General features: G+C 39.3%; 1 protein-coding gene across 6 annotated transcripts in view; it reads left to right on the forward strand.

Moving 5' to 3' along the window:
* Nucleotides 1-434: 434 nt before the first annotated feature.
* The window catches only part of LOC125412376 (cytochrome P450 2J3-like), a 35,181-nt gene continuing 8,245 nt past the window's right edge, over nt 435-27,370 (forward strand). The window contains exons 1-9 of one of the 6 annotated variants that reach the window (XM_048453099.3): nt 448-886; nt 5,905-6,067; nt 7,302-7,451; nt 7,754-7,914; nt 12,396-12,572; nt 14,385-14,526; nt 17,073-17,260; nt 17,351-17,489; nt 23,456-24,090. In XM_048453099.3, the coding sequence (XP_048309056.3) occupies nt 677-886; nt 5,905-6,067; nt 7,302-7,451; nt 7,754-7,914; nt 12,396-12,572; nt 14,385-14,526; nt 17,073-17,260; nt 17,351-17,489; nt 23,456-23,634 (1,509 nt within the window). In that variant the 5' untranslated portion in view covers nt 448-676 and the 3' untranslated portion in view covers nt 23,635-24,090. Of the gene's footprint in view, nt 887-5,904; nt 6,068-7,301; nt 7,452-7,753; nt 7,915-12,395; nt 12,573-14,384; nt 14,527-17,072; nt 17,261-17,350; nt 17,490-23,455; nt 24,091-27,370 lie in introns of those variants that run through there. The other 5 variants (XM_087904852.1, XM_085686266.2, XM_085686265.2 and 2 more) reach the window with 5 other exon arrangements.

The following is a 27,370-nucleotide window of genomic DNA, read 5'->3' on the forward strand; positions in this document are numbered from 1 at the left end:
GGTAACTCTCTACCGCTGCGTCCCTGCCTACTCCCGAGGCATCATCTGGGATAATGGGCAGTGAACCAATCAAAGAGTGACACGTCCAAAGCAGGGTCTGTTTCCTATATAAGGGATGGGTTCCATCTTATCTGGGTCTCCGCCATGTTGGCTGATGCCCGCTCTCCCAAGGGGCATTAAAGCTTTACTGCAGAAGTATCCTATGTGTACCGCGTGGTTCTTGCTGGCGAGACGGTAGCGCGGGACATACAGCTACTTGGGTTTTTATATCCTGGACATAGTACCAAAGTAGTTTATTAGTAAGTGCAAATTGTAATTACCAAATTCAACCCAAATTCTTTTCACCTCCTATTATAACTGCCATTTGAAGGGAAAAGAAAGAACTCCAAAGGTCTATCTAGTTAAGCTTGCAACAGAGCAGGGCAGAGAACGCTGACCATTAGGAGTAGGACCTGATCCAAATGGAAGGAGTGCCAAAGACCTCTGGCTAGAGATGGGGAATTGGGCCAGTAAGGGCAGAGTGTCTATGCTCTCTGGATCTTAGGGCCTCCAAGGGATATGGAGGGGTGTGATCGGAAGTGGATTGAGTAGATTATATAAGAGCAATATAAGATTAGGAGCCCTGAGCCTCAGCTCAGACTCTCATTTCTCTGAAGAGTCCACTTGGATACCAACCATGCTCGCTGCCGTGGGCTCCCTGGTGACCTCCATCTGGGCAGTGCTCCATATCCGGATTCTACTGTTGGCTGTGGTCACCTTCTTGTTCCTGGGTGACTACCTCAAAAGACGGCACCCCAAGAACTTTCCGCCGGGGCCAAGACGCCTGCCCTTCGTGGGCAATTTACTGCAGAAGGACATGGATAAGCCGCACCTGGTGGTCCAGCAGGTAGGAAGGTACAAGATTGTCCAGCTGTGAGCTGACCTAATACTGAACTGGTAGATCTGTGACTTTCAGGAATGGGGGAAAGGTGGGGGACGGGGACAGGCATGCCGAGCTCCCAAGCTCATGTTCCTAGTCCACAAACCCAGGACAAATACCTTCTAAACATGCACTTTTAAGAAATATGCAGCTTAGCAGGGCAGTTGTGGTGGATCTCTGTGAGTTTGAGGCCAGCCTGGTCTACAGCGCAAGTTCCAGGACAGCCATGGCTACACAGAGAAGTCCTGTCTTAGGGAGAGGGAGGGAAGGAGGGACAGAGGGAGGAGGGAGGAAGGGAGGGAGAGAGAGAGAGAGGAAGAGAAGGAGAGAAGGGAGGGAGAGAAGGAGAGAGAGAGAGAGAGAGAGAGAGAGAGAGAGAGAGAGAGAAACAAAAATAATTGGAGAATTCTATGACATACTTCCCAGGTGATGGTTCCTTTTAGGTTAGAGAAAACAAAACACTGTGTGATTTGAATTCTTTAAATATGTCTAGGTCTATGTGATGATTTAATAGTAAATGATGACAGAGACAGATATGTCCTGCTGCTTTAAGAAGTGCATGTAAACTCAGCTTAGTTGATTAAAGTGCTTCTCAAGAAAAAATAATCCAGAGAGGGGACGGGGGTGGGCGGGGGTGTTCTACTCCTCTTGACTGAAGTTTGGTGTTAACTCTCTCTTACTGAGCCTTAGTTTTTATACATCCTTGCTGATTGCTCACTTACTGATATCAGTTACTAAGAAAGTCACAAGCAAGTGTCCAGGTACCCTTGGAGAGTTTCTTCACTCTCTACTCAGTTCTGGAAGCTCTCTCCCCGATTCAATTGGGAAGTTTGTTCTGTGTAAACAGTGACATTTAAGATTGGCAGGCACCATTTGATGACTTAACCATGGCTTTGTAATGTCCCTCCTTATCCAGAGAAAATTTGTTTTTCCTGAATTTTCTCTGATCTCTTACACCCTGCAGCCTCGCCTTTGGTCAGTATGTGGAAGGCTTCTGCTTTTCAGTGCTTTTGTATTTGACTCTATATAAAACTAAAATTGCATTCATCTGGACTACATATACTTGGGAAATTTATTTGTTATTCTAGTTTCATCATTAATTGAGAGAGATAGAACATGTCTGTTTACAATTTACATGTAAGCATTTAAACTCAATGTTTTATTGTTTTGTAATTTGTCTATTTGCTCTGTTTTCATTCTTTCATTTTGGTTTCCTATTCTGCCACACGGGTTTCTTGGATACTTTCCGAGTAGATGCCTTTTTATTCATCTTCTCTCTCTTTGCATCTCTACTATTGTCCTCCCAACAACTGTTCTACATTATTCAATATGCAAATGATGCTCATGAGAGTTTGCTAACACCATTTTCCATGTGAAGCGAAGATACTACAAACATCGGAAAGCCCCCTCCCCTGTTTGATGCACTGCCCCAGGTGCTGTCCCCACTCACTGAGACCCACATCCCACACTGCCCTGCTCTTCAGTGTCAGTGCAGCTGGAACTCAAAGGCACAGGAGTCTGTTGTCTTTGCCCCTTACTCATCCTCCCATAGCTGTCTCTTTTCTGACCTTTCAAGTTCATCATTTCCTTTCTGACCTCAAGCACTTTCTTCTTCCAACCTTCAGAAGCAACTGTAGCAGAAGGAAACCGCTTAGCTGTGCCCCTCCTCAGAATGCCTTTCCCCTCTCTCCCACACTCTTTCCCCTGATTGTAGACAACTAGGTTGACAATGAGAGGCACTCACATTTTTAGATGTTCTCCTACTCCTTGCTGGCCTTTGTGGTTTCCCTATAAGTATTAAAGGTTTTTGTTTTGTTTTGTTTGGCTTTTTGGTTATTTGCTTGTTGTTGTTGTTTTGTCTCTCTGCTTTCAAGAGATTCAGTTTCCACATTGATTGAGATAGTTTTGTATTATTTGGGGCTTTAATGCTGTTGGAATCTACAAGGCAGGCTTGCATTTTGCCAGACTAGGAAGTTTCCACCATTTTCCAAGTGTTGTCTCATCTACACTTTCTCTTTTCTGTTTTCGGGACATTGGTGCACAGCCATGACATCTATGGTGCTGGGTCTTGCTGTTTGCCATTGGCTTTCTCTGTGCTGTGCATGGGAGAGCTGCCTCTCATCTCTGCACTGCTTCTCTGCCAAGTTCTGCTGTGCAGCTCTCCACAGACACCATGGCAGCTTCTGTTCTCAAATTGATGCCTTTTCTTCTCATCTTTCTTTTCTGTGTTAAGATTTCCCACTATTTGGAATAATTTTATAATAGCCACTTTGAAATATTTATTTTCCCCTCTTTCCAACATCTGTTCCATCTTAACAAAGTTAAGGTTCCCTTGGGTCTTAGTGAATGAACTAAGCAATGTCAGACTGGACATTTTGTGTAATGTGCTGTAAAACTGATGCACACACTAGGTCCATGCTTTGCTTGTAGAGGTAGCTTTAGAGGCTCCAGGGGCTCACTTTTGTGAGTGGTGACTCAAATGGAAATTTCAGAGTTTGCATTGTGAATCTGAATAACCCCAGTGTGTGCTTTCTTCATCTGGCTCCTTGGTCTCAGCAGCATTGGCTGGCACAAAGGAAGATGGCTGCAACTTCAGGGCCCCATCAGTATAGTTCAGCTGCACCTCACTACAGGAGGATGAACACCAGTGATCTTCCCATAATTGTCCCATAGGAAACGGAAATCCTTATAGCTGCAAAAGAAGGGTGGGAAACAGAATTCTCTCCCAGGCTTCTTTGGAGATTCTCTTCATAGCAGTTCAGCTGTAGAAGTCACAGTTTACCTCACAGGCTCAGCCCAAAAGACACATAGCAAGTGACAAGGTGTCATAGATGAACCCCACCACTGTAACCCCTTGTAGGATCCCCTTTGATGGTGTTCGACTCTGGGACATAGAAGCAAAAAGTTAAAACAATCTCGGGCCTGATGAGACTCACTTGACTTGTTCTTTGGCAAAACGGAGTAAACTTTGGTGGGAGGTTTGCTTCTCGCAAATGCTATCATAAGTTACAAAAATAAAAAAAAACTGCTTTTATTTAATGTTCTCAGAGTTAAAATATTTGATCTATGTCTTACTACACAGTCATATGAGGTTGGGTGAAATGTCTGGTGTCATAGAATTAGGTCATGGTGACACTGAGGCTGGAAACATCATGGCAATTCAATAATTTTTCAATTCTTTAATTTGTATTTCCTATGGGTTTACATTTTGATATCTGTGTATAATCAAATGATTTTAAATAAATATTACATTAAAAATAAATGTATGCAACTTAGGTATAATTATATATTAATTCTTGCTTTGAGTAAATAATTCCCACATGCTGAAGTATGGCTTTCCCTTTAGTGTTTATGCTCCCTTCATTTGTCCTCCATGATAAGCACACATGGAGTCACGTTAGCAAACATCTCTTTGCATTCCATTTTCCACTGTCGAGGAAAGGGTTAATCTGATTTCCCCAGGTTGCTCAGTGTGATAATGGTAAAAAAGTTCTTCAACATATATGATTTGACTCAATACAAAAACTCTAAACATATAACCTATAGAATATCCTCACAGACTCATTCACTCTAGAGACACTAAACAAATGCTTAGCATGACAGGTACAACACAGGACAGTCTATGGTCCAATGAGTCCTATGGATTCTGTCATCAAATGTGATATCATATGAAATCTAGATGGCCGGGCAGCTCTGGGCCAAGCCTTTGATAGAATGGTGCCACCCATTGTACTGTGCCTAGAAAGAATGTTTAACAAGCGTCTAGTGAAGTAAAGGGGTGGACATTTTATATCCATTAAAGTGACATCACTGTAAACAGGGTGAGGACAGGGAAGAAGGTGGCTCCTTGTTGAGCACGTGGGGACTCTACTTCCCTCCATCTCATGGTTTCTTAGCTTTCTCTGTAGTAGTTCACAGAACTATTATGAGAATACTACATAAATAAGAGAGAGTCTTGTCAGGCTTACTTGGGCTGTGATAACAACTTAGATATTAGCATATTGTATATAAAAAATTACTCAAAATTCCAAGTCACTGTTCAGATGTCTTCTATGAGTTGAAGCTCATTCCCTTTTCTTTCTTTTCCTTTTATTCATCTGTTAAATATTATCAGAGCAGACCCCTGAGAACCCAGCATGATTTTTACACGTCAGCCAGGATTTTTGTGACATGAATGCTGCATGAGCCCAGCAGCCCTGTCTCTGGGCTCTGCCCCTCCATCCTTTTGTTGCTTCCATTACCAGAGCCCTCTTCTACCTCACATTCTAATATTTAAATAGCCACAGTTATTTTGTTATTTCTTCTGTTATCATAGCTATTTATACAAGAAAGCCATCAACAGATATTTTCCTTTACTGTGAATTCCATGCTTGCAGGTCATAGAGGTTGTTCAGTGGGTAAAGGCACTTGCTGAAAAAAATGGTAACCTGAATTTGATCACCTGGACCCACACGGTTAGAGGAGAGAACAAACTCCCCAAAGATGTACACTGACATACTCATGTGCAACACCGCCCTTCACATACAACATATGCACATACACACACACACGAACAATTAATGAATAAAATGATGTAAATATATTATTTTCTTATTCTGTTCTACATACAGACACACCTTGGTCTTTACCAGGTGCCATACACTGTATTCTGCCTGTCCTAGACTGCAAAATGAGGAGTTAGAGAATATGCTTATTTATTGAAATACATGTACTAAAATCTTCATATAGGGATACACTCTATAACACCATTCACGCATTGATCCCTATTAATGAATTTGTATTGGTACATCTCGTTCTTGAAGTTGACTTGAGTTTAGGACATTTCAAAGAAAAGAAAAGAAAAACCATTTCCACATACCAAGGTTCATCATTCAAAGGGAAATAAAGACCTATCAATATGATTACCATTTGCTACACATATGTCTGCCATTCCTGGACAGAGCGGTATGAGCCTACCCACCTCTAACTATTGAAATATGTTTCAGCTTGTGAAGATGTATGGGAATGTTATCAGTCTGGATTTTGGAATCATGTCTTCAGTAATTGTAAGCGGTCTGCCTTTAATCAAAGAAGCCTTTACACACCTGGAAGAGAACTTTATGGGTCGCCCTAAATTTCCATTGCACAATCTTGTCTTTAATGAAAATGGTAAGACTTTCATGTGTTATCAGATATGCATTGTAATTTTTAAGATACATAAAAGGCACCTATATGCCTTATGTATCCATCACTCTTAAAAGCCAATATTTTCATGAAATGCCATCATTAATGGTCGCTGGATACCACATTGCTTGAATGAAAGCACCCATAAGATGGTTTATAGTGTGTCCTAGTAGAGACTTGGGGAAACCACATCTAGAATTGGAAAAACAAACTCTAGGTGCTTTGATAGGAAGTAAGCACAGCACCCAGACACTGTGCTCACTTTCATTTTCCCACATCAACCCTAGGAAAATAGATGTAAATCAGCTTTTCCCTTCTACTGCATCTTGCTTATAGCTGCTTATGCTGTATCATTAAAGTCATGGGGATCTCTGGGCTCTTAGCCAATGTTATAATTTATTATATGAATACTTTATATTATTGTCAAATAAAGTCATAAGTAGAACACAGAATTTGAAATCTATTAATCTAGCAAAACTTCTTAGGCCCTTTCTAATTACTCTTCGGAATAATTCTAGATCACTGAATTGTCTGTTGTAAGAAGCACAGTGCTAGAAGTCTGGCTTAGAGTTACTTTACTGTGATGAAATACCATGACCAAAGACACTTGGGGAGGAAAGGGTTTATTCAGCTTATACTTTCATATACACTGCTTTAAGGAACCACAACTTGTACAGATTGTGGTACTGGGAGTGGTTCCTGGCATTTTGCTTGACATAGATACCAAGACACACACACACACACACACACACACACACACACACACACACACATATACACGTGTGTGTGTATAAATATACATATACATTATACATATACATATTGAACACAAAGTGTAGATAATTTGGTTCTGGGAAGAATTGGATTTGGTCACCTCATTAATACCTAGTTATCATGTTCCTTAAAAATTTTACTTTGCCCTTGCATCTCTTTTTTCTATCCATTGTAATAGTTCTGGAATATTCTGGAAATAACTTTTGTGTTTTTCTAAGAGTATTCAAATTAAAAATATATTAAAAATACTTACTAAACAGTGACGTTGTAAGCCACCAGATGTTAGCCATTATGCTCCTTGCTTTGTGCTCTTGTCTCTCTCTCTAGACAGCTGTCAAATCCGTTATTGGCCCTTCTCCTTTTCATCTTGAAAGTGACCATTCCATTTGTCAGGGAGTTTTAAATCAGAATCACAATGCTATAACGCTGTATGGCTTCTTTCCAGGAGTGATCTTCTCCAGTGGCCAGACATGGAAGGAGCAAAGAAGGTTTGCTATGATGACTCTGAGGAACTTTGGGTTGGGAAAGAAGAGCTTAGAGCAGCGCATGCAGGAGGAGGCCCGACACCTTGTGGGGGTCATAAAAGAGGAGGAAGGTGGGCATTCCACAGGGCAGGTGTGGGAGGCTGTAGTCCTTTTATTCATTAAACGGAATCTACCTAAGTACTAAGTGCTTGTCCTGGACTGTGCACTGTGCTGAGCACTGAGCATTGACCAGTGAGCATGTAACCATGACCTTGCCCCAGAGTTTGCAGCTAATCACACAAATGGTCATTAGACTCGCTGCTGCCTTAAGGCCTGGTCATCAGTCTGGCTTCCGAAGCTAATGGTTCTCTGTCACGTGGAATTAACAAACCACTATCTGTGAAAGATGCACTTTGTCTTTATCTACCTCCAGGACAGCCTTTCGACCCTCACTTCAAGATCAACAATGCTGTTTCCAATATCATTTGCTCCATCACCTTTGGTGAGCGTTTTGAGTACCATGACAGTCAGTTTCAGGAGCTGCTGAGGTTACTGGATGAAGCCATGCATTTGAGTTCATCAAAGATGGTCCGGGTAAGCATTCTAGTTTCTTTTATTTTGGGAGAAAATTGGACTGGGGCTAATTCGAGTACAAATAGGTTCTTTCTTTTGATTACCAGGACTATTTGAAGCTAAAATATAATGTCTTTGAGTTGATTTTGTCACTAATTTATCTGTCGATTTGGAAGTTTCCAATAAGAAAACTTACTGTGTATAAAAAAACGTTTCCAATATTTTAATGAAGTTCCAACATTTATGTGGGATCCATGCATGTCCAAATGCTGCCTCTTTTGAAAGAATGGAGATATTTATTGCTTATTTTGCTGTAATTTCTCCCATGTGTTTTCATTCCTCACACACAAACTACAAGCACACTTTACAGCTGCCCTCCTGTGTACCTTGTTCTCCTTGTTAACTTGTTATTGTTTATTAACTGTTTCTCAGTGGTTAGTCATCCAGTTGTTTCCAGGTTAATAATAATAATTTGTATTAATAACAATGTTGTGAATATTTTAATTGTTCATGCTGCCTCATCCACTCACTTTTCTTGTGTTTTCATTTAGACATAAATCTTTACCCCATGTTGTTGGGTTGTCTGTCCCTGGGTTCATTCGTATACAAATGTTCCTCTTAGAATTGCCTTAGTTTTCTGGTCGGTTGAGCTTTCATCTTTATTTGGTTCTAGGGGCTTGACTTTTTTCTCCATGTTTTTTCAATGAGCCATTGATCATTCAAGAATTTATTTTTTATTTTCTTTGTATTAGTGTAGTTTCTGTAGTGTTTCTTGCTACTGATTTTTAGTTTTATTACACTATGGTTTATTTAGATATGGATGATTATTTCATTCTTGTGTATTTGCTAAGACTTGGTTCTTTATTTTAGAAAAAATTCCAGGTGCGGTTAAGGAGAAAATATTCTTGGTTTCATTTGGATGTAATACTCTTCAGGTGTCTGTTACGTCCATTTAATTTATGGTACAGTTCAGCTCTGAAGCTTCTCTGTTGGTTTTTGCTTGGGATGGCCTATGCAGGAATGGGAGTGGAGTACTGACATTACCATAATTATTTCATGAGAATCTGTGCGAACTTCATATTCATTGTTAATTGTTTTATGAAATTTGGAGTCCCAAATTATTGTGTATGCATGTTTACAATTGTTCTAACTAATGAGTTGTTCCTCTTATGAATGTATTGTGGCCTCCTTTATCTCCTCTAGCTAATTTTGAATAACTTGCTTCCAGTTTCTGTTTGCTTCCTGGATTTATTAAGGTGATTATTGAGAGGTGTTAATAGTCATGGTAATTCTGTCAGTGGTTTGTTTCGTTTTGTTTTGTTTCATTTTTTTTTTTTGGTTGCTTGGATTACTTGGTTTTTACTTTACCTCGATTACTAATAAGGATTTGCTTGTTTGCTGTACAAGAAACGATGGATTCCTTCCTGACCCTTCTTTATCCAGCTGTTCTCATACCATTTATTCTTCCCTGTGCTCTCATGATTGAGATGCATCTTTCTTCTCTGTGTGTAGCACTCACTTAAGTATCTTCTTTATTGCTGTCTTGATGGTCATTTCAGTCATTACATGTCAATAGAAATATTTCCATTAGAAATTAATATCTTAAATTTAATTACTGTCCATTTTGCAAGGTGTACATGTGGATGTGGATGTTGGTCTTGTGCAAGCAGCACCTTTACTAACTGGGCTATCTCCTGGGATAAACCCTTTAAAACAATAAATATTGCTTCTTTGATTTATGGTTTTGATTTACTATGTTGTACCTAGTTAATCATGTTTAATTGGGGATCTAAATGAACCTTGTATTTGAATGGTTTTTTTGACTGTCTGACTTGGGAAATTGTTTCCTGTAATTTCATTGAATTCACTTTCCCTCCCTTTGCTTTTTAGTTCAGCTTCTGAAATCAAGTCCTGCGCATTTCTAGGTCTGTTGACCATATGACAGTTCTTCATTCTGCTTGTGGTCATCATTTTCATTCTTTGTTGCTGCTCGTGGAGTGCAGCTTCTCATCAAGAATTCTCCCTTCCGGATCTTCTCTGCGGTGGAGACTGTCGGTGTTTTCTGCTTTGGTTTTTATTATTATTATTATTATTATTATTATTATTATTATTATTATTTGTTTTCTTTAGTTTTGTCTTGTTTCGCTTTTGGTTCAGCTTTTAACTATCCAACACTTTTATTTCCTGTTTGTTTTTATAAAATCTCAGTTTCCTTGCTGTGTTTTCTCCTGTCCTGCCCAGTTGTCATCTTTATACTGCCTCTCCTCCTCTCCCCTGCTTCCTCCACTCGGCTGACTTTCACCTCTAGAGCCCACACTGGACTTCTCTACCTCTTTGTATTTCCTTTCAATCTCTGATCATCTTGATCAGAAAATGCTTGGACACCCAACATTTGACATATTTCAGGGTTTTTGAGCTGAGTTATGATTTTCAGAAATGTCATCTTGCCCTTTTTCATTATTGCACTAATTTTAATTTTATTAATTTTAAATTTATTAATTTTATTTAATTTTATTAATTTTAATTTAATTAATTATTATTGCATTTATTTTAATTTTAATTTTATTGATCAGGATATCTCTCCTGGATTCTTTTAATTATCTTCATATTGAGCAGCCTCTTTTCAAAGACTAGTAACATTTTACAAGTAGAATCAAACTGTTCTGGCAACAATATTAAATTATACACACATATATACATATATATAACACTTATACATTCTGTTGAAATGAAAATGTGAAGGCTACTATGCAATATTCTATGATGACAAAATTATTTAAGGTAATCTAGAAACAGTAAATAAGTGAGATAAAAGGAGGAGAGCAGGAAACAGAGAAAAAGAAGAGAAGCAAGGTTCAAAAATGAGGACGTAGAGAGAAATGTTATGAGGGAGAAGAGAAATATACCAACAGCTTAAGGGAGGCATCAAATATATTGCTCAGCAGTGAAAAAGTTGAGAAATAAAATTAAATAAATGTAAGAAAAGAAGTAAAATATAAAGATACTATATTTAAAAGTCAAAATACTACTAAATGCAAGTGAGTATCAAAGGTTATAAAAATTATTTACGGGAGAGAAATGTTATTTTCTCCAAATGAAAAGAAAATTCACAAATATTGTTAGATAAATTCATGAAGGGCAATAAAAACTAAAAATATAAGAATGATAGTTTTAAAAAAAAAACCACTGTCCACTTAAAAGTCTTGGAAAAGTAAAGAAAAAAAGGAGATGAGAAAGAAAAACAATGAAAAAAACAAAGGCAACTGACCCAGTTGCATTCTGCGTCATCAAAATTTGGAGGCTCCTGGTTACACGCAAGGAGGAGGAGATGAGCCTGTAGGCTCCGGTCTTGCCTTTGACTCATGCTCTTGCTGCGTCTGTGTTGGAGCAAGCATCTCCTGTCTTCAGAACTTTCTTCACAGATGTTCTTTCCTTCTGTAGGTAATGCTTTACATTTTGTCATCAGGGCACATCTTCTCACACCATCAAGACTTCCTTGATTAAAATCCCTGATGAGACTCACAGGTGGGGGTGCATCCCAAGTTTTGATGAAGCAGGAGGACCTGCTGTTAGTACTCAGGCATCTTACTGGCCTGACCTTGGGGTATAAGTCCTCAGCTGTAACAACTAAGAGCAATCCTCTGCACATTCTCTGTGTTCATTTTTAAAAGGACCCAACCCACCTACCATCTCCCTCTCTGTCTCTGTCTCTGTCTCTCTCTCTCTCTCTCTCTCTCTCTCTCTCTCCTTTCTCCTTTTATGCCACTCCTTCCCCAGATACAGGTCTCCCCCTTCTGCTTCCCCCTTTTCCCATTAACTTTCCAACAATAAATTTCCCCATTTACTTTCCTGAAATAAAAACCTCTCGACCTGAGCTCTGTCACATGGTGTTTTTCTCTCACTCACAACTTTTACTAAATTACGACACCTGCCTTCACACACTCAGGGCCCTCTGAGTACCAATCAATCACCATTCTGCAGAAATACCCATCTGCACGTCACATACATCCCTAAAAAAAATCAGAGTTTCTGGGTTCTACAGCAATGAAACACAGAAGGTTAGCGCCATAATCCAACCCATAATCTTAGACTCAGAAATATCAAACTCCAGGGTTAATTTCAGTTGATATGCACAATTTGTAGCCACTGCAGGTGGGGCTATCTCTTCTTATCTATGATTCCCAGCTTGATCTTGCTTCCCGCCACCTTCATTCTTTGACCCTTCAGTGTCTTTGATGACATTAGAATCAGAATTAGGACAACTATGGAATGGTATATCGGTGTATGCCCTAGAGTGGAAAGAATTTGACCAGTGAGAAGTGGTCAGAGGCTACAGTATTTTGCATGAGAGCACTCATATGTCCACCAATGGGTCTGAAGAAAAACAGCGGTCCAGATATTCCCACAGTTCCAGTAGAAGATCAAGATGAAAAGTCTACACTATCTTGAAACAGAAAGTGACTTTATATTGTCTCCGTTATCATGTTCTTCTTCCAAATTAGTTCTATAACATCTTCCCATGGATAATGAAACATCTTCCTGGATCACACCAAGCAGCATTAGCCTCCTGGAGACAACTGAAGTCATATATTTCTGATAGAGTTGAAAATCACTGCAGAGACTGGAACCCTGATGAGCCGAGAGACTTCATTGATGCTTTCCTCACGGAAATGGCAAAGGTAGGGAAGACAGTCCCTGGGTCTTCTTACAGAAAGGGTGGTGTAGAATAGCTTCCAATTGATTGAGCAGCAGGCTAGCACAAGGGTAGGGTTTTAGCATAGCAGAGATTTATTCTCTCTTAGTTCTAGACCGGCACTGTAATCCTGTCAACCAGTCAGCCGACGTTGGGAAACAATAGAAACATCATTGTCTTGTGTCTCCTATCTCCTAGGAGACATTGAAGTTTGTTACTGTGGTTCCCTGCTCCATCTTCAGTGCTGAGATTATATCATCTCTTTCCTTTCTAATTCTTTTACATCTCATTTCTCCTCTTCTAACCCTGGAGGCCCCTATCATAAAGATAACTCAGGGTAACCTTTCCTCCTGAAATGGATCATATCCTGAAGAACTATTTTTGTGCATTGAGTACCATGCCATGGTGGCAAAGATGACAAGATGAACATCTCTGTAGATCATTCCTTAACCCAGATTTTGAGGTAAAACACAGTAGTAATATTTTATAAATGCATGGTAATATAACCTTGGGGTTTTTTTGGGGGGGGTTAGAAATTAAGGTTTGGCTACCATTTGGCTAGAGGTCCTAGAAATGCCCAGATTCTTCCTTATTAATTCCTTCCTTGGTCCTTCTCCCATATCTGAAGGAGACAGATGCAAAATATAAGTAGCAGTTAAATTTCAGAGCTTAATTTTGTTATAAATTGGTTACCCTCCCCAACTCAAACCCCACTGCAACAGACAAACTTGAGCTAAGTAAGTGATAGAGTTTATAATTCATATAGAGCTGAGGCACATACCTTCCCCTGGACTCTATGTGAACACTATTCTATAATAAACCAAGGCATGAAGACACTGAGCAAACATATTAGTGAACTTTGGATCAGTGTGACAACATTATATGGCAGAAACAAGAGAATAAAGCAAAATGTCATCTGGCCAAGTTTCAAAACATTTCAGTTCATCAAAGTGAATGGCAAAACAGCTCAGCTCATAAGGCAGAAGGGTATGGTGGAGGCTTTCACATCACTGTTCATTAGGAAACTGCAAGCAAGGAAGGAGCCATGGGTTGGGTGTAACTCTAGGAGCTACCATCCCTCGCGTCAGCTAGATGTTCTCTTCCTGTTTCTAAGAACTTCCTCAAATACTATCAGTGCAAGGAACCAGTATTTAAAACATGAGCGTGTGGGGGAACATGTTGAATTCAAATCACACTGTAAAATGTAGAATCCTGTTAATCGTAGTAAGACTTTGGCAAATACATATCATTGAATCTGTCATAGAAGCTACAACTCACTGGATTATGAGCTCCTCCAATGCCTGGGTCACAATGGTGAGTGAGTGAGTGTGTGTGTGTGTGTGTGTGTGTGTGTGTGTGTGTGTGTGTGTGTAGGTGTGTGTGTGTGTTTATTATCTTTTCTCTTATTTCTTCTTTTTGGTATAATATATTGATTTAAACAAATTTATGTCTGGAGGAGGAGGCAAATCCTTTACCATATGAAGTACAGGTTTGAGAACAACAACATTGAGAGCTGTATTAACAAACTGATGCTTCTAGAGGAAGTGAGAAAGGTGATGTTTGTCATAAATAGTTATTGATGAAATCAGTGCGGTATTGACTTTGCAATATGATGAAGATTGGAGAATCAGTGAACACAGAAAATGGATATTCATCTTTCTGGTATCAGCAAAGTCAGCTGTAGAATATCAAAGACAGCATCACTCTGAATGATTTAATGCAATTCATTCTCAGTGGATCAGTGTTACAAGACAGTCAAAAATCTTAGGATTGAACAAATACACACTGTCTTTTCTAGCACCCCAACAAAGCTACTACAAGTTTCAATGAAGAAAACCTCATCACGACCACTCTGGACCTCTTCTTTGCTGGAACAGAGACAACATCCACGACCCTGCGCTGGGCTCTGCTCTACATGGCTCTCTACCCAGAAATCCAAGGTGAGATGTAATAACAGCATCTAACCAAGGCAGAACAGGTTCGGAAGACAGGATGAGGGAATGGGAAGAGGAGGAGCATATGTGAGGTGATGTGCACTCGGGAAACAGCACATCCTTCACATCTTCTGTGAGGACTATGATTGTTTCAAGAGTGCAGATATTAGAGTATGAACCTTCAACAAGCTTGGAGTACAGGAGAAAAGAGAGATGTCAGTTTACATTGTGGTATGTTTCTGCAAAGAGTGGATTTACCATACAACATTGATTCACACCGTTCTTCCTTTTTTTCTTGATTTTTATTGAACTCTATATTTTTTTCTGCTCCCCTCCCTGCCTCTTCCCTTCCCCTTCAACCCTCTCCCAAGTTCCCCCTGCTCCCAAGTTACTCAGGAGATCTTGTCCTTGTCTACTTTCCATGTAGATTAAATCTATATAAGTCTCTTTTAGTGTCCTCATTGTTGTCTAAGTTCTCTGGGATTGTGGTTTATAGGCTGGTTTTCTTTGCTTTATGCCCCTCAACCGAATGGATAAGGAAAATGTGGTACATTTACACAATGGAGTATTATACAGCAGAAAAAATAATGACATCTTGAATTTTGCAGGAAAATGGATGAAGCTAGAAAATCTTATTTTGAGTGAGGTAACCCAGACACAGAAAGTCAATTATCACATGTACTCACTCATAGGTGGTTTTTAAAAATAAAGAAAAGAAAACCATCCTTCCTTTTTATAGTATCTAAAATGCCTTTCTGAATGAAAGGTGCATTTTTAAGAAATCTTAGAGCCTACTGAGTTACTGCTCAGGTTTGTCTCTAAAGCCAAAATTCCAGAATACCAGTATATTTCTAAAAGCCTTTTGAATTATATTTTTATTTGGTCTGTATATGTGCACACTTGCATGCTCTCTTCTCCTGTGTACATGGTGAGATCAAAAAGCAATTTCCGGAAGTTGGTCTTTCCCATAATGTGGGCTCCTAAGGTCAATTACATATCATCAGATTTGGCCATAAGTACTGAATCATCTCACCATCAGATATATTAATTATTAGAAATTTCTATCTTGTTCATTTTGTAGTATTAATAGTAGTCAACAGTTGGAAGCAACCAGGATACTCTTGGGCCATGAGTAAAGTTCAGTATAGAAGTGCTCAAGGAAAAACACCTTGATGCCTGAAGAAGGCAAAGTTCTATAGAGTCAGCAATATAAATTCTCCAGAGTAGTTAAATTTGTAGACATAGAAGGTAGAATGTAAGAGGAATAAACCAAGAATTATGAAGACGTAATTTGTTTTGCAAGATCCACTGGTCCTGCCAATGTAGATAAATGTGTTGTGTCAACTTCGACACAGTGTCTGCACCTAAATCTACTGGTTTTACAGCCAGCAGCTCAGTTCAGTTACCTTCCTGCTTCTGTGTCAGTAGCCCAGACACTCAGCCTGCAGGAATTCTGTTCCCACAGGCACTGGATCTGCCACTGCTGCTAAATGTAGTTTTAACTAAATCTCTATCATTCTATTTAGAAATAAAACTGGAAAATATCAATATGCATAATATACATACAGATTATATATAATATATATGTATACACACACACACACATATATATATATATATATATTAAAATAATTGTGTGTGAGGTGATATCCTGCTAGCTCAGAGAGGTTGAGAAGTAGTTAGCTAACCTTCCCTTCCAGCTGGTGTCTCCCAAAAACACATCATTCTACTTCACCAAAACAAAAAAGCCAAACAACTCAAAACTCCTCCCAATATTTCTGGTGCATCTCTCCATCTATTTGATATGCCTGCTGTCAGCTATTTGTTAACTCAGCCTCCTGACCTCAGGTTGATTTTATCTAAGTAACACTAATTCAAACTCGGGATCCCTCAACATATGTTTAGAATTATAGCAATGCACGATTAAAAATTTAAATAAGAGCTATGATTAGCAGTCCACATCATTAATCAAAATGCTTAAGAGACTGAGGCAAGGCTGTTGAGAATTCAAGATGATCATGGACTCAAATTCACCCTAACACAAAACCATCATAGTTTTTGAGATCTGATTTGTGTTATATGAAATTTATTTCCATTTAATTCTTTTATATATACAGTAGTGCCAATGTTAGACATTTGTCTCTCTCTCAGGAGAAAGAACCATGCTGGACCTAGTAAAGGACCTAGAGTTCCAAATTCATTTCACCTTCTGGCAGTGGTGAGCTCAGATGAGGCTCGCAGACTCTGCAGTGGTTCCCATGAGAACCGTCTTTGCACTCCAGGGAGGGAACTGGAGAAGGAAGGGAACTTTGAGTCTACAAGCTTTGTCCCAATGATAAAACACCATGTCTGCTTATGTTTTAGTCATGTCACATTTCCTCTGTAAGCAATCTGGGAAATGACTTCTTTAACTAGAGAAGCAGGTAAACAGCTGAGTCTCTACTGCTCTAAGATAGTGAAGATATTGAGAGGAAGTGTCCACCATGTGTTACAATGATTATACCAATTTATATAAATTTCAAAACTTAATGTGGCCTCCCATTTCCTTGAAGAAAAAGTACAGGCTGAAATTGACAGAGTCATTGGACAGGAGAAGCAGCCCAGCCTGACTGACCGAGACTCCATGCCCTACACCAATGCTGTTATCCATGAGGTGCAGAGAATGGCAAATATCGTCCCTCTAAATGTTCCCAGGGAAGTGACAGCTGACAATACGCTGGCTGGATTCTACCTGCCCAAGGTAAGTAGGCGAAGGAATGGAAATTTATTAACCACCAAACCTCTCTGTGTCTAGTCCACACGTTATTTGTGTCTTTGCTGCCTTCCCTAGGGCTCCATACTTCACACCAATTTGACTGCACTGCACATGGACCCCAAAGAATGGGCCACCCCAGATATCTTCAATCCAGAGCACTTTTTGGAGAATGGAGAGTTTAAGAAGAGAGAATCTTTTCTGCCATTCTCAATGGGTGAGTTGTGATGAACAGGAGGTGTTCAGAGCTCCATCTTATCCAGTCTCTTCTTTCTGGAATCCTTCCAGATGGGCCTTCTCATATGTCTCCATTTTGAAGTTGGCTTCAGTCCAGTACCCACATATATACACACATACATTGTCAATTCCTCCTTGCTTCTGATGGAGATTTCAACTTCCTTTGTTCTGTTTTCTACCTCACTGACAACACAGACCTAATGCCTGCCTCTTCCTGAAAGCAAGAAAGCTGAATTCCATTGTGTAGATTTTTTTTGGGGGGGGGGGGGATTTCGAGACAGGGTGTTCATAGTCAATTTTCTTTTTAGGGATGGTTCCTGACAATGAAGAGAGTGGAGTCTTGGTATTTTTAGTTGTTAGATAGTTTTAACTGGCGTTTGCCGATGTGGATAGGCTTCTATACCATGAACAATTCCTGAGTAGGGCTTATCTTTCTAAATTCAAGCCCCTCTGTTAAATGTAGTTAGTACATGCATCTGCTACACCACCTGACATGCAATAAAGGGAATGCAGTTATGACTCTTTCTCCCCTGTGCTTTCTGCCAGGCAAGTTATTGAAGACTGCATTGTTAGTGGTGAGGAATCAATAACCACATATTCTAGATATTCACTTATAGATGTAAGTTGGCAATTCTTTAATTGCGCAATTGTTTTCTAAGCTTTAACCTATAAAAACAAACAACCTGAGAGCAGGAAAGTATGGGACAGGAGATGAAGCAGAGCTGCCCCTAGGAGCATGCGTCCCACTGCCACCTTCCAAGCTGCAGTCAGTGAGCCCTGCAGAGAAAAGGACACAGACCTAGGCAAATGTGCTACTCCCGGAGTCAGTGTCCACCAGGTTTCCTCACACAGAAGCTGTGTTTCCTAACACTGTCTGCAGAGGGTGACAAATGCTGCACAGAAGGCACTGAAATGCTTGATATGATCATTACATTTGCCTGATTATCTAAGGCAGTGTCGCTTCTCATGATGCAGAGGCTCGGACCAGGAGGAGACTGCATTTGCCTGCACAGCTTGTGTTGATCCAGAGCTGGTGTTTCTTGGGGCTGGGCTGCCCTGGGTTTGCTCTGACCTCTTTGTCCTTCTATCTGGGACTGTCTGTCCCTTTGCTCACTGTTCACAACTCACTTTAATAGGAAAGCTGATAAGACACAGTGACTCTGTCCATTCTTCCTATTTATAAAAATTATAAAGGTTTGAATTATAGTACAAAACCTCAGCTACATATTTCACTTATTCAAGTTAAAGAAGCAGCTCCATGAAATACTGAAAGACTAGGCATTTGATTCTTTATATATTTCGAATAAATGCCTTGTGTGATGATTCTTAGGACTATGGTGAGAAGAATGAGAATAGACCCAAACATGCCTTCCCCAAGAAGATGTTCCTCCAGGCCCATTGCTGCCCAGGAACATGCCTTCTCCTCACTATAGTGCAAAATCCTCTTCCTATAGAGGCCTCTTGCCTCACTCAGTCTAAAGAATTCTCCCATCTGTACCAATAAAATAAAGTAGCAACACAGGGAACCCCACAGGTAATGTTATTAAGAATGTTATCACTTACTCTAAATTACACAGCTCAATTAGTAGACCAATTATGTCAGATAATCACCACAGCAATATAGTTATTAATACTCAGGTAGGAAAGGAAGAAATATTTCCTTTCACCCCTTAAGCAGACTCCAAAAAGGAGAGATAAGAAGAGAGTTCTTTCTTATTCAAAATCACAGGTTCAAAGAAATGACGGAGCTTGGTCTGACGCTCTTATTTGTAGTTTACTTCTCTTTGTGATACATCCAGACCGTGGCTTGTCCCCATAGTTATGGACTCATCCATTGGAAGATTTCCCACGTTCATGTCCTTTCTCTCAGTTAGCATCACAAACTGTATCATTTGATAAGAACCTGTTACTGCTCACAGGTTTCCACATGAGGTCAGTGGCTTAGGTGATCTTTGCTCCCCTGCTTTACATCTCATCCTGTGCTCTGATTGGTGGTGATCAAGATCTCACGAGACAGAATAGAGGACAGAGCAGCGATTAGTCCAAGCTGGGAACTGTCACTCCATAAGTGACACTGTAAGCCTCATGACCAGGTGTTTGTATTGCATTCTACATATTATTTGGTGAAAAGAACTGGGACTTATGGAAAATGACAAAATTTAGTCTTGGAGAAGGCAAACCTGTATGTTTGGAATACACTGTTATTAAAAATCAGGAAACACCAACCTGAGTGATCAAGTCTGAAATGTTTGTGGTTTTAAAACAAGTGTTGGTTAGCAATGGATTGTAACACTTCCTGATAAACATGAGTGGTTAAATATAGAGGGGGTGAGTAGCATTGGAATGTCAACACATAAGAGCCTGGTTGCCTTTCCAGAGAACCCAGGTTTCATTCCCAGTACCCACATGGCAGCTCACAACCATCTCAGGGATCTGTCCCCTTCTTCTGGGTACAATGGGCACTACACACATGTGGTGCAGAGACATACATGCAAACAAAACATTCACATACATAAAATGAAAATAAAGGTTAGTGTTTTAAGAACTGAAATATATATACATGAGAGATGTGATAGATTTTCTAATGTCAAAATCGGGAGCTAGATGCAAAATTTGGAAGAGAAATACCAATAGGAACAAGCATATGAAGATTAATTTATTATCAGTTTCAAAATAAATTTACATACAAAAATTAAAGCACTGATTAAGGAAGAATGTGATAGACTTTATCATCATCAAATGTTGCCCAAAAATAAAATCTCAAAATCAATCGCCAGCAGAGGTTAGAAGATAAACCCATGTAACATAAGTGACATCTGACCAACAGGGCAGATGCTCATGGCCCCAGTCTGCCCATTAGGTAAACAAGGAGATGCTTAGAAAAACATCCTCCATACTATTTTTTAAAAAAAATACTTGAAAGGTATAAAAAAGTTGGAGAATCAGGCCCAAGTGAAGAGGACAAAAGAGACATCACAACTAAGCCTAGGGTATGGCATCAATGTTTCCTATGATGATGCAGGGGAGTGGAGGGACAGACAGCTGCCTGACACATCTTCAGGTTTGTGGACATGAGTCCTGAACTTATGTAAGAAAGGCGGGAAGAAGCATGTGCATTCAGGACACCACAGTCTTTGTCACACTGAATCTTGCTGACCATTATCTCAGTTCTGATCACACAGGATTTTAGTGTCAAGAAAACAAGCACCTCTAGGGGTGAGTGATTTGCATTTGGTGTTGAGCAAATCTCCACTCCTCCTGGAGACATTTTCTTTGCAGGATGTGGACCTCTCAGAGCAGAGATTCTAGAAGGAAAGCTAAGCTGTTGTCCTCTATGAGATCAAAGGTCCTGGACCTGTCATTCAATGGAGCATGCAGGGTTCTGCTGCTCTTGGATGCTCTCAGAGAATGACTGAAGACTTCCAGATGCAATTTCAGGGCTTTGCAGGAGAATCACTAGCTGTTCTCAATTTGATAGCTGTACCTTAAATCCCCCTATCTCAGCATCTTCATCCTTGAAAGGGATGTTGATGAAGAGAGGTATGTGTACTCACTAAATGTTGGACCTGCCTGTCTGTAGAGTTCAGCAGGAATCTGATTCAATATTTGAGACAGGATACAAGTACAAAATGAATGAAGAGATGTCTTCTAGTTGTCCATCATGGACAAGCAGACCAAATTAACAAGCTAGAGCCTTTGCAAGGGAAGCCTGTATGTCTCTGACTTTCATGTTAGGGACTCAGGTCTGACACCTGCTTATATTTTGGAATTCTTTTTTATTCTCTACCTTTTATTTTATTTACATATGTGTAAATGTGTCTTTATGTGTGTGATGGAGCCTGTGGAGGCCAGAAAGGAGCATTGAATCTTGAGTAGCAGGTGTTTGTGCACCTCCTGATGTGGATGCTGATATCTGAACTCCAGTGGTTTGATAGAGTAGTAAATAATATCAATCATTAAGCTATCTCTCCCTCAAAAGGGTTATATAGCAGTCCATGATTTTGCTGCTAAGTCATTGTGTGGTATATCATATATGCCTTGAGACTAAGAGTACATTCTCTCATTCAGCTCGGGTGTCTCTTTCACAACACAGGATGCCAGCATCCAGAACTGCAGAACTAGGGTTGCTGAAAGGATGCCTTTAAATTAGCGAGGGTTATCTATCTAAGGGTCTTTAGGAAAAAGCTCACATGTTCTGAAGGTAACTTTCTTTGTTATTTCATCATGAAAATTCCTCTATCTGAGTGCTAAACACTTTGCATCTTAGGATAATTGGGAAACGTATGCTTTCTAATGGGAACCTAAGAAAAAAGTAAGAGGCACATGCTTTCCTGATGGTAACCTTCTCTTTTACTTCTTGAATAATCTCTTTCTTGACACTCTCTCTGTACAGTTTCTTCTTTCTCTTTACAAACACACATCTCTCTCCTGCACAGCCATACATCCCTGCAAAGAGTTACATCTCTTCTCTTCACACAGTTGCATCTGTCTCCACAGCTACATCTATCTTCTACTCAGACACACATCTCTATACAGTTACGCCCATTTTCACACAGTTATATTCTCCACACAGCTCCAACCTTCGCAATTTTTCTTCGTCTTCACATCGATACACTCTCCACATGGCCAATACTTCTTCCTTCACATACATCTCTCCTCCACACACATCTCTCTTTTATATAGCTACATCTTTTCTCCTCTCTCTCTCTCTCTCTCTCTCTCTCTCTCTCTCTCTCTCTCTGCCTCTCTCTCTCCACCTTCAGTTACATCTGTCTTTCATAATACGTGTGCGCACACACATACTTCTCTCACAATTCTGCTATTTCTTCCACACTTCTCTCCCTCAACATTTAGCTATATCTCTTCACACTTCTCTATCTCTCATTCTCTCTCTCTGCTCATATGCAAACACACACACACACACACACACACACACACACACACACACACTTCTCTCACATCCCTCCTATTCTTCCCACACTTCTCTCTCACACACATCTCTTACATTTCTCTCCTACTCACCTTACAGCAAAGCCTCTGGACAAATATGAGTCACATTTTCAGGGTTACACAGCACTTCCTGAGTAAACAATAAAAAACAGAGCCATAACAATCACGCAGTTTCTTTCAGGCTATGGAGGTCGTGCTGACTGTGCATGGTGAGTAAAGTCAGCTCTGAGTGGTCAGGGTTCCCAGAAAAATAGAGACATTGAAATTCAGGCCTTAAAGAATAAACAGTTAGTTGGCTTAACCTTGAGGTTGCAAATACATAGAGAAGTCCTATGATGAGAAAGTTCTGTCTACTAAAGTTGTTTCATGCCCGATCCTAAAACAGCAAAAAACACATGGGAAACTGTCTTTCCATATTCATCTCTAGGGGTTACCAGATATTGATATCCAGAAACAACCAGATTGTTTCAATATGTCCTGAAGTTTAAAATTAGCTGTTGTTGAGACTGAAGACACTATTACTTTCCTATGTCAGTTTGAGTAATGAGAAGTATCCTCTATGCCCAGTAGATGAAATATTTTCACGAGATAAACACACAAGCTGTGGAGAAAATACCCATAGCTGACACATGAGAAAAACTACAGACAAAATCAACCAGTCATCTACAGCCAGTGACCCCATAGTCTTTTCCAAGCGAGGCTTCACATCAGAGAGTTGTTAGGTCAATCTGTTAAATACTAGCTGTCATCATCTGCGATATGTATATCATCACCTGTGACACCTCTCATTGCTATTGTCCCACTGAGAACCTTTGATTCTGAGTTCCAATTTCAGTGGAACATTCCACATTCAGACACACATGAGACATAAATAAACAGCTTGACACAAAGCCCGGTGACAGGTTAAGATTTCCAGAAGGAAAATGGAAATGCCAGTCCCTGTAGTCACTAATGCCAACTAAGAAAGTACCTCGTCTTCTGTTTCATTTCCTGCAGGAAAGCGAGCTTGCCTCGGAGAACAATTGGCCAGGTCTGAGCTCTTCATTTTCTTCACTGCTCTTGTGCAAAAATTTACCTTCAAGCCGCCAGCCAATGAGAAGCTGAGCCTGAAGTCTAGATTTGGCATGACCATTTCCCCAGTGAGTCACCGTCTCTGCGCTGTCCCGAGACTGTGAAGTCAGAGGCAGAAAGAGAAAGGAGAAGAACAACTGGGCAATCCTCTGAGCCACTGGGGCTGCTCTTATGTGAAGGGAGAGAAGGAAGGTGACCGGGAAGGATAGGAAGATTAGGGTACAGTTACTAGATCCATGTACTGGACTGCTGTGCCCTCTAAATTGATGGTGGATACGTCACTTATAAATCTTTTCATCTAAGAGTTACAAAGAGAATGATGCTTTTCTCTGTAAAGAAAGTGTTCATAAATGAGAAAGGTGGTTTAGAGGCAGCATGGAAATCATTAAAGTCATATCATAAAATTGTACCTTCAGTTCGCTTCCTGTCTCCTTCATAAATGTGCACTGGCTTCTAGATGTTAAATCGGTTCATTTGAAAGTGGTGCAGAGACCTTTCCTCCATCTCATTGCCTGTGGAGGCTTGCTGTGAATAAAACTGATAATCAACTATGTCTGTAAGACTGTGCTATGATGTCATTTCCCTGACTCTAAGTGGACTCTCCAAAACTAAAGAGAGCACAGGGCTGTCCTCATAATTTAAGGTGTTTGTGCCTAAGATGAGACAAAATTGTACTTGGGTAAAGACCTGATTCTGTGCACAAAGTGGATATATATTTCCCAAAATAATTCTTATATACACAAATGCCCAACAGTGCCAGTTTATGGCAATAAATTTATAGGGTGGCTTCGGTCTACAATATGGAATAAGTAACTTATCAGATATTGCTCCATGGAGTGACAAGAGACATATGGTCTTATTCATATGTTAACCAAGGCACACAGTTAATTTTTTACTCAAAATAGAGCTGAAAATTATTTGTGAAATGTAGGAAATCAGCAAAAGCACACACAGAAAAATCTCTCTACTTCACTATGGATGGATGCTTAAAAGAAATCCCACATGAGTTCAGAATTGAGAAATAGATAGTTATTTATTTAGGGGTAGACTCGCAAATCAGAATCCTCTGAACAGAAATCAGAAAACAAATCCCACAACCAGAACAGAGAGGCCGGAAAAGTGGCCAGACATGTCCTCTACATCAGCATAAATAGTATAAGAGGCCACACCCCAGTGAGATGGTAACCACTAGCTTTAAGACTTCCTATAGTGCCTCCTCCTTTGGTTTAAATAAGAGAGTTCTAATCCTAATACAAAATTATATACAATAAGAACAAATATATTCAAATGCTATACTATCGTAACTAGTTTAGGTCTTGTATAATAAATAACTTGGCCAAGTCATGAGAGGAAAGTAACTACAACTATCTAGCCTTCAACTCAATCAAAGATCCAAGAAGGGAAGTAATATTACTTGAGTAAGCAAGAAGTACAATCAAGCAACTTCCAAAAATGTGCAACAAATGACAGAGACAACTGGCTGTCTTGGAAACCACACAAAGTCTCATTTGCAACATTGAAGCAACCAAATTTGGTTAAGACCTAGAATAATTGACATACCATTTTCAGAGGCAAGAAATTTTTCAAAACCTGCGTATCTTGTCTTGGCAAGATTTGATCTTGCTTATCCATTTCCGTATATCTTGTATCATGTCAGTGGTTGAGGCAAGGGAATTTCTTTGCTCTAAGGCCAGTTTTGCCAAGAAGAAAACAAGCTCCAAGTGGAATGTCATTGGTGCTCAACATTCTCTCAGGAGGAGATCAGTGCTGCCAAGAGCAATTGTGTCTCACTTCAACAGAACCCTAAGTTGTATAAATGCCATATTCTACAGCTCTTTGAAGTGGTTGAAGATTACCTATCTATGCAGAATAAAATCTCTTTGTAACTGAGGAACCTGATTAGTCTAACTATAAATATGACAAACATAGATGATTGTTGATTTATAATCCTTAATACCTATATAACTTAAAGACTAAGACTTCATATTAGAATATTATAAAATGAACAATTGTGCAATAAGTGAGGACAATGACCTCAAAATGTAAACAATGTATAAGTATCTTGATCAGAGGTAGAAATGTACATTGCAATATAATAAAATACATATCAATATATAAAAAATATTTTAAGCAGAGGTAGAAGCATGCATGCACGCATACAATATTCAATTTAACTTTTTATCAAAATACTATAATTTATACCAATGTAACTGACTATAAATAATTACTCACAAGTATTCACTCTATTATTCGTTATTAGTAGTAGTAGTATGAATCAGCTTGTACCAATCTATTATCCCATACAATTCCCACCCCCCTTTTTTTTCCAAAGAGATCCCTGAACATATGAAATTCTTCTCCAATGCCAAACCCTATACCAATTATAATCAACTTCTAAACGATGTTCCTAACCCTGAGGGCAAACTTTGTTGGGAGAGGGGACATCAACTTCTAGAATTACTTCCAGTTGTCATGGTGGCAATGTTCTTTCTATGAGATCCTTGGAAAGTAAAATGAGGGTTAAGTTCCAAGATTACTGTCTGGTATAATTGCAAATAGTCTCTGAGTATTTGGTATGGTTTTTCTGAGCTTCCTATTTGGAGGTATGGCTAGAACATTGTAAAAAAACTGCACCATTTCAGCTAACCAAGTTGGAACCATCTTGAGCAGCTGGTACCCAAAACAAGTCTTGTATTAGCATTATCAGCATAATGACTTCATATCAATCAGATGAAGCTGCTGTTGTGGGGCCCCATTTTCTTCCTGGAAACTTCAAAGATTACTGCAGGGTAATTCATTGTTCATTGTAGAAAACTAAAGCATTATTTATATAGATATATACAGATATATATTTTCAATGAAAGGTACAATAGAGACAAAAGTAGATATGAAGAAAAGTAAATTTTTTCTAAATTCTTTTTTATTTCTGTCCAATACCAAATGGCTGTTGACATGAGACAGAAACTCTGAAATTTTATTTTAACAACATGCTTGAATTTAGAGAAGGACAGAGCCAGTGTCCAACTCCAAAGCCAGCTCTATATTCATATATAGAATATATGTGTGTGTGTGTTTATATTTTAACATTGTGCTTATGAATCATATTCAATTTTCTTGATGATTCTTATTGGGTGGTTATTTTTCCATCTGTTAGCATCCTTACCATCTGTATGGTTGTCACCATTGTAGATGAGCTCTCATTTCTCTTTTTCAAGAGGTTTCTCCTTTTCAAAGAGAATCTTTATTAATTTTGATGGTATCATAGTTTTTCTTCTCCTCTGGAAATAAGAGGAAAACACCTTCCCCAATGTAGCAAATCTCCTCACTTCCATTTGAAGTCAACACATCCTTGAAATAAACCAGTTGGTTTAAATCAGATTTTTCTATTATCCAATGTGTCCCTGCTGCTATTGCCCCTTTCTCATTAGCGTTAAGAAAACTCATGGTCAATAAAGCATAATATAATCTATTTTGGGGGGTATTTTCCACTCCTTTCTGTTTGTTTATCATATCCTTTATAGTTTGATATGATATTCCTATAACTGCTTCACATGTAAAACTGTCTGGTATACCTGTAATACGCTTAATTTTACAATAAGCAAAAAATTGTTTCATTTTTCTAGAGACATATGCTGGATCTTTATCTGTCCTTATCTGTGCAGGTACACCCATGATGGTCATAATTTCTAATAAATGTGTGATTACAGAATCAGCCTTTTCTGAGTTTAAAGCAATTGCCCACTGAAAACATGAATAAGTGTCAATTGTGTGGTGTACATATTTTAATTTTCCAAATTCTGCAAAGTGAAACACATCCATCTGGTAGATTTCATTCCTTTG

This window comes from Myodes glareolus, chromosome 3, assembly GCF_982192425.1.
Source record: "Myodes glareolus chromosome 3, mMyoGla1.1, whole genome shotgun sequence".
Lineage (NCBI taxonomy): Eukaryota > Metazoa > Chordata > Mammalia > Rodentia > Cricetidae > Myodes > Myodes glareolus.